The sequence below is a fragment of the Megalobrama amblycephala genome, linkage group LG11 (genome assembly GCF_018812025.1).
Source record: "Megalobrama amblycephala isolate DHTTF-2021 linkage group LG11, ASM1881202v1, whole genome shotgun sequence".
Lineage (NCBI taxonomy): Eukaryota > Metazoa > Chordata > Actinopteri > Cypriniformes > Xenocyprididae > Megalobrama > Megalobrama amblycephala.
Window position 1 is genome coordinate 21,830,159 of NC_063054.1, and position 15,474 is coordinate 21,845,632.

At 38.6% G+C, this 15,474-nt stretch overlaps 1 protein-coding gene across 17 annotated transcripts in view; it reads left to right on the forward strand.

Annotated features, from left to right (window-relative positions):
- Positions 1-15,474, forward strand: part of fryl (furry homolog, like) — a 120,139-nt gene that overhangs the window by 38,121 nt on the left and 66,544 nt on the right. For 2 of the 17 annotated variants that reach the window (XM_048206696.1, XM_048206697.1), the window contains exon 1: positions 10,382-10,879. The exons of 14 other annotated variants lie outside the window; for them this stretch is intronic. In XM_048206696.1, coding sequence (XP_048062653.1) covers positions 10,807-10,879 — 73 coding nt within the window. In that variant the 5' untranslated portion in view covers positions 10,382-10,806. Of the gene's footprint in view, positions 1-10,381; positions 10,880-15,474 lie in introns of those variants that run through there. One more of the 17 variants, XM_048206705.1, reaches the window with a different exon arrangement.

Genomic DNA, 15,474 nt, shown 5'->3' on the forward strand with positions numbered 1-15,474 from the left:
CGCCTTATAAAGTCTGCGTTCACACCGAACGCGTCTGGGGCGTCAAATTCGCGCCAGACGCGTCTAGTTGGACGCTTGAACATTTTGAAGTCAGACGCTTCGGACGCGCGTAAAATTCGCTCAATTCGCGCGTCTAAACAAAGTGTGTTCAGACGCGAATTCGCGTCATGGGAGGGGCTTTCATCTCTTTCTGCACAGATCCTCTGAATAAACACATAATCTCGTCAGATGGAAACCTGTAGCGGCAATTTAACTCGGTTATGCCGGCCGGATTTTGAAGGTGGGCTAGTATCAACGGCTAAAATCATGCAAAAAGTTTTACAACTAACCAGATTGTCCGATTTCTTCGCTTATTCTTTTCCAGGCAAGGTCCTTTTTATTCCTGTCTCGATAAAAATATAATGACACATCATAGAGCTCAGGGTGGCAGCGACATCTTTGTTCTGGTCTCCACCGCTGATCACATCATAAACACGTTACTACCAAGCAGAGTCCCTGATTGGTTAACGCGCCGCGAATTTACGCCAAAGTTCAGATTTTTCAACTCGGGCGTTTGGGCGTCAGACGCTCAATTCGCGCGTCAGCCGCGTGAACGCTCAATTCGCGCCGCGCCATTCGTGCGTCAACGGCCGATTCGCGCCGCGCTAGACGCTTGATTCGCGCCGCAGGACACCTAGACGCGCGTTTACATTGACTTAACATGTAAATCAGACGCCTCAGACGCCCCAGACGCGTTCGGTGTGAACGCAGCATAATAACAAGCACAAACTCTGTTAAATAGAAACTGACGTGCAAGCAAAAAGGTTTCTGTCCTACGGTGTTTTTTCTACTTTACCACAGTAAATAATGCGAATAGCCTATAATAGACCTAAATGCGAACGAAAGAAACGTTATAATCCGCTGCGTGAGTGAAGATTTGGGAAAAGAAACAGATTCCATGTTCAGTGGAATAACTAATGGAATATTGTTAAATTCTCTGCTAATCAGGTGACCAGATCGCGATTCGGAAAACAGAATACGAAGCTTAAATGTATGGACTCACGCACCTCTCTTATTCGGCATTAACCAAAATGTTTCCATGGCTGCGATGTCACATTTAATTGCTAACCTATTATTTCTTCTGTAAACAAAGCTTTGTGCTTCACTCGTGTCATATTCAAGTAAATACTGGTACAGCCCTATCAGTGGGTACCGAATATACCCGGATTCTCTGTACTACCGGTACTATAGAAATGCTGGTATCGTCACATTTTCAAAATTTCAGTACCGACTTGGTACCGAAGTACCGGTACTTTTGACAACACTAACTACAGCAATTAAATCAAATGTTTGATTGTATAAATTAAATACAGATTAAAGCTACTGAAGTTATTCTGTGAAGAGCAATGAGTGATTTTTTTTGTTTTTTGATTAAAATCAATGATGGCAGCAAGTTTATTAGGTTGCTGTTACTTTAAGAGTGAAGCACAGATCCAATACAGTGGTACACATGATCCGACTTCTTTCCTCTTCACGTAGACATAACAGACTGTGTTTACGAGGACACTCGCTGAGATGGGCATTTTGACATAATTTTGTGCGTTTTATAAGCCATGACCAGTTTTACAGGTGACTTTTATATGAGTGTGCGTTCTGGGTATGAGCTCACGGAATACAGTCTCTAAGGCCCCGTTTACACTAGTGCAATTTTGTTTTAAAACGCTGCTTTAAAATGAAAAGGATCCTCATCTACACTGGCATTTCCACAGTGTTTCAGAAACGATCTATGTCTACACTACATGGCCGAAAACGCATGTCACATGACTGTTCATGCACACTGGGCATGCGCGTACAAGCATAAACAGTTGCCACTTGTGTATGTAGGCAGCTGCAGTATAAAAAAAAAAATGCAGAGTTTAACTGCACAATGGCTGCTAAAAATTACAACAAAGCCAGCAAAGATTGCAGTTCAGTTTCCATGTTATTGTTTACGCGGTCGCCAAGGATACGCAGAGCGAACGCAGGCAGCCACGCCATCGTTTTCAAAAGTCTCCGTTTGCAACCCCGGCGTTTTCAAACTAAAACAGGCTCTGCAGCGTTTTCAAAAGTCTGGTAAACGACAGGCGTAACCGTGGCAAAACTTATGCGTTTTAAAAAGAAAACGCACTAGCATAAACGGGGTCTAAGAGAGCGCAGGAGTTCTGATTAGATTGAAATGGCATGTCTTGCAAATGATAAACTTTAGTAACGATGCAACTCTGGCCCGATTTGGCAAGTGACAGTTCTGTCCCAAAACGTGAGGGAAGGTCCTGTAACGCAGTGTGCTGCTCACTTGTACAGACGCGATGTGATTGTGATGCCATTTGTGCATTTTGAAAGAAAGAGAATCTCTTGTCAGTATTTGTGAAATTAAGTCTCACAAAAAAAAATAGTGAAATGTTCTGATCATCTGTGTGGATCAATTTCCTCATTCAGCCCACAAGCAATAGTGTATAAATGTTTGCGGGAATTTCCTGCATTATAAGCGCAAAACTTGCGAGAATGAGTAAAAATATGCACAATACCCGCAATCCTGTGCCAAAATTCGAACCCTGCATACTGTGATCACAGGTTTGGATAGACATTTTGACCAGAGAGAGCAATGTAGACCAACAGTACAACCCACTGATACCATTAACTGTATCACTGCCTCATTTTCATTTATGAAAAATTTAATTTGGTGTCTATGCTAAGTACATTACTCAAAATGACACCTTCATACACTTTTAATTACACAGTTTATTTTCATAGGCATCATTACACATAAGATGACCTTCAATTAAAACATCTGAACATTGAATTGTTCCTTACAGGAATTGTACTGTTTGCCAAGGGATTCATTTCACCTCTAGTAAACCAACATAAACTTATGATCTTTAACAAGGAAATGTCTCAGACGATAATAAGCCGGTATAGGTTCAAGTTCATGCTGTAGCTTTTTTGCACCGCTGTCTTTTCTTTGTTGTCTGCACTTTGCATCATGGGTGATGCAGTTTTACACAAGGGAACCTGCTTTGCATTGCCTTCCACTAGAACCTTCAGCAAATAGTATAACCTCAGATTGAATGACTGTTCGTATTGATTGGTCTCTCTATGTTCCTCATCCCTCTCTTTTTTTTCCCTCTTCATCACTTACCCTCTCTCCACCTTGTTTTTTTGGCTTTCCTTTTCCCTATGCTGGGTGCTATAATTCACAGTACAGGAAATGCACTCTCACTGTGGCCTCAGGGGATTGAAGGGCCTTCACAGACTGTCTGTCTGTCAGCGTTTGCCCTGCTCTCGGTCCAAAAGCACTTACCGTTTGTGCTCTCCTGAAACATCAGTAGTTGATCTCTGAACAGAGTGCCTGTTTTATCTTCCCTTTATGCATTAGATTTAAATGAGGATGAATTTTGTTGATCTAGAGCAGAATCTGGTTTAGATACTGTATGTCTGGAGTTGGGTTTGTGTTGATGTGTTTCTGATCTGGATCAAAATATGGTGTAGTAGAGCTACACAATTAATCATTAAAATATTGCAATCTTGATTCAAACACTCACTTATTCCTAAATGACAACGATTCAACTTTTAAAGGGTTAGTTCCCCAAAAAATTAAATTTCTGTCATTAAATACTCAGCCTCATGTTGTTCCAAACCCATAAGACCTTTGTTCATCTTCAGAACACAAATTTAAAAAAAAAAAAAGGAAAAAAGAACACAAATTAAGATATTTTTGATGAAATCCAAGAGCTGACATAGAACCAGGAAGCGCTGCACTGTGTATACAATTTCAACAGCATAGGAGACTGACAGGGAAGAGAAGAAATTGTTGAATGAAGTCATTATTTTTGTTTTGTTTTTGCGCACAAAAAGTATTCTTCCCACTTTCTAACATTAAGGTTGAACCACATGGACTATTTTAATGATGTCTTTACTACCTTTCTGGCCTTGAAATTGGATATGACATTGTTTTGTATAGGGAGGTCAGAAGCTGTCAGAGTGTTTGAAACGACATGAGGGTGAATAATTAATGACAAAATTTTTATTCTTTGGTGAACTAACCTTTTAAACCTTGACAAAATTACATTTGAACATTCAAACCTGCATTTGCACTGCACAGAGAGAGCAGTTATCATGTATAGGTTTGAAACTGCTTCACAAACAACACAATATTATGTAAATAACATAAAAGTTTGTCATTTAGATATAAACACTGATGTCTAAGGTAGTGATCAAAATAGAGCAAATCACCTTTTGAAAGTAACTTGATGCCTCAAATAAAGATTGTATTAACTGATTGTAACAATTACATTGTTACACCAGTAGGTGGAGAAAAGTGACTAAAAAACACTGATTCATCCAGTAATTAATACAAGTGAAATATTTATAAGTGAGTCATTGAATTGTTCATTCAATCCGATTTTGTTTTAATAATTCATTTAAATTAATTAAACATTTTAAATAGACTGCAGCAATTAACATTTTGTCAGAACTTCTATAATACATTCTTTTGTATAGTTGTCTGTTCAGAATCGTGGGAGAATTGTGGTCTTTAGTTATTGTAGTTTAGGGCTGCATAACGATTAATCGCGATTAATCGTTTGCAAAATAAAAGTCTGTGTTAAGTAATATGTGTGTGTTCTGTGTATAATAATTATGTATATATAAATACATGCGCATACATGTATACATAAATTTAAGAAATACATACATGTATAAATATACATATTTATATATATTTTATATTACATTTAAATATAAATATATTTTTTTTTTTTTCTTAAATATATACATGTATATGCATGTATTTATATATACATAATTATTATACACAGAACACACACATATATTACGTAACACAGACTTTTATTTTGCAAACGATTAATCATGATTAATCGTTGTGCAGCCCTATTGTAGTTATTGTACATCTGGGATGCAGTTTGAGTATATTTCTAATCTGGATCAGAATCTGGTTTATTTAAGGTATACCTGGGATGGGGTTTGAGTTTGTGTTTCTGATCTGAATCAGAAATTGCTTTAGCTACTGTAAATCTGATATTTGATTAGAATCATATGTGGTTCAGAATCAGTTACTGTAAATCTAGGGTTTGTTTGAATGGATATATTTATGATCTTGATCAGAAGAGTTGTGTTTGACACTGCATGGTTTTTCTGTATATTAAAGTACTTGGTAACAGTCGCACCCTGTTGACAATAGATCAGCATTCCTGCTGTGTTGAGCAGGATCCTACTGTTTACCCTAAACTGTGTGTTTGTTTGAGAGAAAGAGAGAGATGGCAGTCTTTGGCCATCATGTGATTCTGGACTGACTTATTTTACTGGGTGTGGTGCATGCAGGAACAGCCAATTCGCAAACCTAGCTTACACAAAAGTGAAGAGATACGCTGCTTTGTTAGTGCAGAGGGACAAAAACAGATAGTAGGCTATTAGTTGGAATGAGCATTACTTTAATGTCACGCAGCATTCTTGTTGCATTGCCATGTTCTGCCGTCATTCACCTGTTCTCAGATCAGATAGACAGTGAGGTCACTTTCACAGGAAGTTTTTAAAACAAACATTCCGATCAGTTTTTCCTGACTCTCAGCACCACAGATTGAAGGTCTATAAGATTGTGTGGAAACGGAAAACTGAGAACTGACCTTCTGAAAATTTACAAGTCTCTTTGGTCTTTTGATTTCTCACTTATATGAAATCTTTTACTCATTCAGCCAGGATATTGGAGCGGTTCTGATCAGCGTATCCATGAGCATAACTGCATATAATGTGTTTGTTTGTGCATGTGCGTATGTTTATGTTTGTGTGTGAGTGGAAACCCTGCGCTACAGACACAATACGGGCTTTTGTACCCAGTGTTTGTTTACAATGCTGCCTTCTCGCTTTGCATAACTCCAGCAGGGAGGGACAGTCAAGTGATGGAGAGAGCGGGTGAAGGAGACGGATAGAGAGAAAGAGATATGGGGGGAGGGAGAGAAAGAGAGATTGTGAGTGGTATCAGTGGAATCTGTTTGTGTGCACTCTTTTATCTCGTCTCAGGCCTCTGGTCAGATGATGTCATGCACTAATGTCTTTATGATCGGAGGTGACGGGGCTTTGGAGGCAAGGACTGTTTTTTTTACTGGGTATCGCCAACTACCTTACCTTACCTTTACACAATGTGGTGCTAATGACGCAATTCGGTACAGCTGTCTCATAATTGGATCATGATTGAAACTGTGCCGAAAGCGTAAGACATCTTTTTTAATATCTGGTATCAGTTTCAGTCTGTTTTCATGTAGGATCCTTATGGGCCCATATGGCACGTCATAGAAGTGGCTCTGGGAAATGCAGGTTGCAGAGTTTCTGCTTATAGATGACCTTATTCTTCATTAAACTGCTCTTGAATGGATCTAAATTGCAATTCAGAGTTCTAAAAAAATGCATTTATTATTAGTATTACTGTTACTGCAGTGGTATTTTAGCATTATTTTAATCCTATTATAGTATTTTTTTACTATTTAAGTTAGCTTTCATTTTTATATTTTCAGTTTTCATTTTAATTTCAAGTTTTAGTAATTTTGTAATGTGCTTTTGACATTTTGTTAGTTTCTGTTTTTTAATATTTCTGTTCAGCTTTTTATTTCAGTTTAGTTAGTCTAGTACTTATTTTATTTCACTTTTTCATCCAAGTTATATTTTTTTTATGTCAGCTTTATTTCGATTTGTGAAAATGGTGTATAATTTTTATAATAGTTTTAGTTTGTTATTTAGCTAACACAATATTTGTTAGTTAACAATAACACGAGTTCCATGCTGTTGGATGGATGTTTCACTTATTTCCATTTTATATCGCCGATATAACAATAAACAGGGTTATTATGTTTATTTTGCACTACAACATTTGAATAATAGCATATAACATGGATGAGACATTTGAAATTTGAAACATGGAGACATTTTAAGGTGATGATGCAAAGGAATTGTTGAATCATTTTTGCATTGATTCATTGAAATTTTTTGAACTGATTCACAAAAATGTATCACTCAACTCTTGTAATTTTTTTTTTTTTTAAATGTTGCTACTGAAGTTTAAATCACAGATGTTAGTAAAACCTGTCTTAACACACTTATGCTCATGAGTCATGAGAAATAATCTAATTTAAATTAGAACAAAATGACCCCATAAAAAAATCATTAAAAGCATAGCAATATTCACAGTGTTGCATAATTTTATACTGGCACCAAAATCAATGGAAGTATATTATGAGAATTTAGTGTATCGCCCAGCTCAGGTAGCGGTGCAAAAACAAAGCAGTTAGTTTTGTCCATCATGATAGCTATATAATATGTTTTTTTGTGGGGTTTTTTAATGAAAATTGTGTTATTGTGAAAGTATGATTAGCTTACACTATTTGTTTTAACCATGTCATGTAAGATCAGGGTGTGAGTCAGCTCTGTCTGTCTGATCTCTCAGTGCTGCTCTCTCATTCTTCAATTAATAGACCCGGACTGCCGCACCCTCTTCTGCAAGCAGGGCATCGGTTACCTCATAGGTCAGGAATCGCTCACTCCAGCTGTGTGTGTGGATGTCAGTGCGTCAATGTAAATTGCAGGGGTATGATTTTTCCAAGCAGTCACACGCCTGCGTAATGTATACTTTTTGAACTTGGGGGAAAATTCCAGTATTTTTAGACAAGCAGTTTCCTTTTTGGAGTGGAACTGGATGTTTAATTGCCGTCTTACTGACAAACATAGCTATGTAAGCTGTGTCTGAAACTTATTGTAAAAGTGCCCAGTCGTTTTGTGAATGAAGGAACCACTAAAGCATGGTTTCCCAAATGGGTTTGCAAGGGAACTGCAGGGGATTTGAGAGTTTTTGAAAAGCTAATAATTAATTAAACCAAATTTAACATTAAAGGTCCCATTTTTCGTGGTTTTTTGAAGCTTTGATTGTGTTTATAGTGTGCAATATAACATGTGTTCATGTTTCGCGTGTAAAAAAACACTGTATTTTTCACATAATTTACTTATCTGTATACCGCTGTTTCCACGGTCATAAAAACGGGCTGATGACTTCCTTGTTCTATGAAGTCCCTCCTTCAGAAATACGTAACGAGTTCTGATTGTGTCAGCGGTTCCTGTGTTGTGATTCGACAGCTCTGAGCGCACCGTGCCCGGAAAGGTCACGCCTCTTACCATAACGTGGAGATGCACGCGCTCAGTGTTATTGTAAACATGTCTTTAATTTTACCCTATCAATTTGAGCCGGAATCAGACCCGGTGATTGGACTGCGGGATGAAAATAACAGCGTTTCGACGACATGGCGACAAACACACTCTACAAACGCAACTCTTGTGTATTCCTGTGGGCGGAGGTTAGTCAAAAAACTGTTTTAGTGACGTCATTAAAGAAGGAAGTAGAGGGATGTAGTCCAAACTGGCCGTTCGATGTAGGCGACTTCTGTTAAATAAAATATCTCGCTTGGCATTGAACTTTAAAATTTTACAGATTTTATTGATACTCTAACAACAACATTACACACTAACTAAAGTTTGAAACATGGGATCACGAAGAACGGGACCTTTAAAATGAACAAATGGGGCTACACAGTTAATTGAAGTAAAACTAAAATAGTGATATGTCTTTTATCAAATCGTAATTATCAAATGTCTTATCCGAAGGATGGTGCTTGTTACAGTACTGTGTCCCTGTCACTATACTGGGGCGTTAGGACCCACACAGACCTCAGGGTGAGCACCCCCTGCTGGCCTCACTAGCAACCTAGTTTTCCCAGGAGGCCTCCCATCCAGGCAGAGGCCTGCATGTGTGCAACTGCTAATATTCAATGTAACTGGTGGAAAAACATTTACGTGGTCATTTGCGGTCTCGGTGCGGGTCGGGAAACAATTGGCATGGCCACGGGCAGACTGCAGGTCCAATACCCAAGACTATTTTGACTCAATTCGGTACCCACTGATAGGCAGCTGCTTTCATATGGGTCCCGGGCTTATTTGTGTTCACGCTGTGTAGTCTAAAGAACGCCAAAAGTTTCTAATTACAACGTGATTTACAGTGTTGAGAAAAGTCTTTGCAGACTGCAGCTGAAGTGATTGACAGCTTCAGTCATTAAGGGAGCGCTCTCTGCTCGCTTTTTGTATATCTATTCGTAATTTGAATAAGTTTTATTTTTCATGAGGACCAACGGCCACGTATAGCCTACACTGCAGAGTTTTAGGATGGACAGCTGCATTTAAATGCAGAGTGAAATCCGCTGAAATATCACTGATATTATGATGGTAAAGGCTCATATTTGGCTATATGTTCTTTTTAATTTATGGAGACCTCTAAGCATCTGTATAGCCTGTGGTGTGATTTGAACAAATGTGCAGAATTATACACATTTGTTCAAAATAGCCTGTATGGGCAGAAAGTTTTGTATTGTTTACACAACACATTCTCATCTTTTTTTTCTTTTAATTATTACCATGTTAGGCTGTGTGTCTATTTTTCAACTCTGAATGCATAATGTTGGTTTGATTGCTTGTGTTACGTGAGAAAATAAATAATTTTTATTACTACCTGATGTAGTAGATTTAGTGCGGGTGTGGTTCGGGTCGCAGCCTTTGTCAAATGGGTTGGGTCGGGTACGGAATTAAATTAGTGTTGCTGTCGGATAACAGTTCGGGTGTTCTGTCAAGTACTGCGGGTCCGGGTTTACCAAACGTCTAACATTCGGGAACCCCTGTCCTTAAGGTTCAGACTGGTTTCCAGGCACCATAACATTATGTCTTTATCTAAAACAAAGTAAAGTGAGCTGTAGAGATTGCCAAACAAAGATTTTAATCAGTGGTGTGTTGAAGGATTGTTAGTACACATCGGCTGTGCCTTGTTTCCTTCCATATAAAGCTTTTCAGCCGTAGTGTTTGAGTCAATGGTACCTACATCACCTCTGTCTCACACACCCCCTCTAGATTCCAGTCTCTCTCTCTTTGTCCCTCCCTCTCTCACTTTACTGCAGTTGGTGGTGACAAACAGGAAGTGTGCTTTTTCACAAGCCTCTGAGGAAAAGGATGGAGAAAGAGAGGAGAGAATGAGAAAGAGCAAGGCGGGAGTTGTAATGACATGTATTTGAAGCGCTGGAGTGGATCCAGAGCGGGCTAGCAGCGTGCTGATGACATCACCCTCCCCTCCTTCTATTCTGCCATTGAAACAAACACTCTCTTCACAGAGCAAGAGAATAAGAGAGGGAGGGAGATTGAGAGAGAGAGCCAGTAGTGAGTGAATGAGAGCGGCTGTTTATCCGCTGGGCTCTAGGACCCAGCGCAGACAGGAAGAGTTACGCGAGCGAGAGAGCGTTGCTACTCTCTGCTGAGAGGCCATCCTCACCATTCCCTCTTTCACTCAGACACTCTCACATCCCCGGAACAAAGTTTCCCCGTGCTGCATTTCAGGCTGGACGGAGCGGATGATACTGCCGCATGCTGTCTGAGGACACAACTTAGTCTTGTTTTTGTTGATTTTCTTGTCGCAGTTCATCTTACTGAGGTGCTTCCACTCTGCTGGATCCTTATGGGCCTCTCAGAGCCCCGCAGCTGATCTGAGTGTGTGTGTGTATGTACACACACACGTGTGTCGGTGCGCGTTCAGCAGCATGCGCTTCTTCGCAAGCCCAGGCAGAGACTGAAACTTTGCCTGCCTGCAGGCGAGACGGGATGCGCGGGTGAGTGTGACGGACGTTTGGAGCACAGAGCCAGCGGGACTGGCTGGAGAAACCAGTGCCTTCTTTTTACCCACAGTCCTCTGGTGGCGTCATGCTGAGTCTGCAGGATTCTGTGTTCTTTGAGATCAGCATCAAGTCTCTGCTCAAGTCCTGGAGTGGGAACTGTGAGTAACACACACTGTGAGCTTTATGAAGATGAAGTGTCCAGCTTTTGCGTATATAGTCCAGGATGGTGCATGATGGTTCCTTAAAAGTGCTGCGACAGGCCTGCATACGCACCCTCCTTTCTGCATAGATGCAGATCAGTGCGGATCGATGTTGGTGAATGTTGCTAGTACCTGAAATTAGGTTCGCTTTTGAGTTGCGTGATTGGAGCAGAGCACATAATTGACTTAAAGGATGGGTCAACAAACATTTTACAGGGTCAATGATATGTTTTGACCTTTTTCAACGTGTAGCTTGAGCTGTACCACTTGATGTGTTCAAAACACCATTCACATTCTCTCTTGGGTCCAAAGGCACTTCCCAATGTGTGTGTGTGCGCGACTGCTGACTCTTGAGTTGTGCACTGTGGCTCTGTCATTGTCTCTTGCTCCTCGCCAGGTTCTTCACCTTGTTCTCTGTCCTCCCTTCATCTGATGTCCTCTTTGAAGGTCTTGGGTTTCACATGATGATGGGCTGACCGCGTAGGAAGCGGCGTGTAGGATAATGGTAGAAGAGCCAGTGAAGAGTCTGATCAATGAAAGGAAACATTAGCAATCCCAGTGGAGAAAAAGAGCAATGCGATCGTAATCATACACACATAATGATATAGACGCACACACATCTATATGCATACATAGGCACCTAATGTATTTCCTGGGTATATACTTTGGTTTTAGGACTTTACTAGAGTCTTCTGGACCTATTGAGATTTGATTTGTATACGAGTTTTGCATTATGAGAATATTAGAGAATTAGACCTACATGTTTAGTATGTCTGCAAAGTCATAAATTTGATTATTGTGAAATCAGATTATTGTGAGTTTTTGGAATTAAATATAATGATTTGCACAATCACATTAGTTATAGGCTATTCTAAATATTTCATTTTATTTTATTAATGAAATTAGACTTTAATTTTTCCACTTTGCCTCTATTATGAACACAGTTCTTAATGTAGTATAATTTTCATTTTATTTTATTATTTTTAGTTTATTTTATCTCTAAAATTATTTTTTTCACTTTGCACCTGTTATGAACACGCACTTCTCAGTGTAGTATGTTTTATTTTAGTTCTTTTTATTTTAGAATTTTCATTTTTTTATTAATTTTTAGTTTGTTTTATCCCTAACGTTGCCAATATTTTTTTTTGTTGTTGTTGTTGTTGTTTTTTTTCACTTTGCGTCTGTTATGAACACGCAGTTTTCCCACTTTGAATCTCACACAGATGCCCAAGCAATCCATCAGTCCTTTTTGTGAGCTTTTGTTTTTTTAAAATGCAGATGCTTCATTTTAGGATGTAGAGTTCTGTTGGTCACTGTTGACTAGGGTTAAGTACATCAACAGCTAGTAACGTCCAGCATTGTTGGAGAAATGTCACTTGGATTGGCATGCAGTAAGTCTCTCCCGCTTTCGCTCCCTCCTCTCTCCAGTCTTGTGTGTTGTTGCCAATTCCTGTGCGTTGGGCCTCTCTGTTCAAACAATGAGGAGCGAGACCTAGTTTCAAGAGCTGGCAACATCCAACTTAGGCAGTAGACTCTTCCAATCATCCCACTGCCCGTCTCTGGTTAGAAGTCAGGTCAAAGACAACTTTGTCTCCAAATAACAGTTACTAAACAGAGTAAACTGCAGGTGAAATGTGTGTTATATGTAGGTTTGCAGATAGACTCGATTGGTGGAATCTGGGCATGTTGAGACACTGCAGAAATAATGTTGACACTTTATTAGAGCCAAAACAGATTAATCTCTCCCTCTTTCAAATACACAAACACAGCTCCTTTACACTCCACCATGCATGAAGCAGGTGGAAGCCCACCGTGGAGAAAATAGGGAAAAGTTTCGGTTGAAACAGCTGCATTTTTTTTTTTTTTTTTGCATACAGAATGTGTCAGAACACATACATTTATGTTGCATTCTGTGTTTCCATGAGGGACGCTACTGTACTACTGTCAATGACGAAGTAAAGCCAACTGTTCACTATCTCTTACAAACAACAGAGTGGAAGTCATTCATTTCCAATGGAATTTTTGTCTGACTTGAGCTTTCTTCATTGTAAAAACTAAATATACATTTATCCTTATTAAAGTTACAAAAGTTAACAGTCAAGAGTATTGAGCGATTTTTTTTTTTTTTTTTATTTTTTTTATTTTGTTGTTGTTTGATTAACATTAAAACAAAACGGCAGTGGAGCAGGAATATTAGGCTGCTGTCACTTTAAGAGCTGCACGGATCCAATATACAACTTTACATTCATTTAAGACTTAACTATGTTTACAAGGATACTCGCCAAGACGGGCATTTTGATGTCATTTTTTTGTGATTTAGAAGAAGTATAAGAGAACTTGATTCAGTATTTGTGTGGTGTCTAAGACACTGCTTTCCAGGCGAACACTTTGGATGTGTGCACACAAAACTTCTCACACAGTGAGTACAAATGAGTTTTCTTTTGCATCGTCTTGCGCTTGAATATTTAAATTAGCAAAGCTTAAAAACACATAACAAGAATAAAGTTTCATGAAGCACCACTGGCCTAATCGGGACAGTGACCGTTCCATCAGTTGTCCCAAGCGTCGTTCACGTGGTGCAGTCCTTATTGTTGAGCCCTGCTGTATTTTGTACAAATTTAATTCTAGCAATTATTTAATTATTTTACCCAGAGAAGAATGATTGATCATGCAACAGACATTATACAACTCAGTGCCTTCATGCAGTTAATTAATAATCGGTTTGTTATATAGGCCTTTTTCATGCTATATGCGATATGCTTGCTGGCCAATTAATATCGGTGGTCGATATATCGTTGCATCTCTATTTTAAATGTTTGAACTTTTGGATGTGATGTATCCAATCAAAACTAGTAGCACAAGGTGAGAATTACCAACATTTTTCACTAAATGTTATTCTTTAAACACTGTTTTTGTAAAATGAACAATTATGAATAATTATGTCAGAAATAATTTTTATAAATAAGTAATTTATGTTGGTTAGCCCTAGAAAATGTGCTGTTTTCAGTCATTTTGTTTTGTGTGGATGTATTCATGCATTATTCATTCTTACCATGGTGAATAAGTGGAGGTCAATGGCTGAAAGTTCACTATGACTACCACTGTGGGTAGAAAAGCAGCAATCATATAAAAATGTTGGAGATTTACATGTTTATAGCTAACTACCTGAATCATAACATGTCTGGTTTAATGGGATATGATGGCAGACATTTGAAGGCAACTCTTTCTCCCTGTTGAGTGTTTATGACTGCATTAGCGCAAGAATGCAGGTTAAATATGTACAGCGCAATGCATTGGACAAGCATTAATTTTCCTGTATTTGCATTCTTGTACTTTAGATTAATTTGGTTGTGTGGAGTGCAGAATGCAATATACACACTAGGGCTGCATGATATTAGAAAAATCTGACATTGCGATATTTTGTTTTTCTGCTATATAAAAAAAATGACTTGAATAGCTCTATTTGGAAAGAATTAATCATTCTAGGATGATTGGGGTGATTTTGTAGTTGAGTGAATCCGCATAGAAAATAATGAACAAATTAGATGCATAGATAAATATAAATTAAATAATCAGTGCTTTATATATTTCATGTAAGTCTAACAGTATTCAGGTACATAAATTGAATAATCAACTGTAAAATAACACTGCATAGTCTTCACTGTAAATTAAATTAAATTAAATATAATTAATCTGTGTTAAAACTACAAAAGTGATTTTTCTCTTTGTCTTTTGTTGTTTGATAAACATTCATGACACAGAAAGCAGCAGGGGCTTCTGTCACTTTAAGACCGAATGCATGAATCCAAAATACTGTTACATAGCCGGTTTTCTTTCTCAATTGTTTAGTTCACCTGTGTTTACGAGGATAGGCAATGTATGTGTCCGTTCAGGTACAAATAGACGTGGAAGAGAACGGCATGCGGTGTTCACTTAATCTGAGAATCAACGTGCATTTTGAACTGTGGATGCGCACATCGCGATTTCGATGCTAAAACGATACATCGTGCAGCCCTAATACACACTGTATACATCTTCACAATTTGGAGCAAAAAAATGTACAACAGTCTTTGTGTGTATGTGGCGTGCAGGTTGCTCTGGCCTCACCTGTGATGATGCAGTAACTTTTCATTCTCGAGCCCAGTCTTTAAAACCTAAACTGCGTCAAGCACACCGTCACACACTGCAGTGAGTAAGTGTATCAAGACCAGTGATAGCTGCTGTCTGTGCAGATGATGATGTCATTCAGTTTATTTGATCTCTGTGTGTGATCTGCCTGCTCTCTCTTAGACAGACCGCATCCACATGACTCTCCTGGAAATCATATTCATGTGTGTGTGACTGTGTTTGTATCTCACTTACCCAATTAAAGCCATATTTGAATGGGACTAGTTTCCCTGAGGAGCATAGGTAAATTTTGTGTTTTGTAGTTATTATTAGCTCATTTCATTTATTTTTGGCATATGAAACCAAAACATCCACAATGCGTTGAAAGAAACTATTTGCTAAATTATTTCAATTGTGAAAACAAAAAGTACGGCAAAATATTAGGT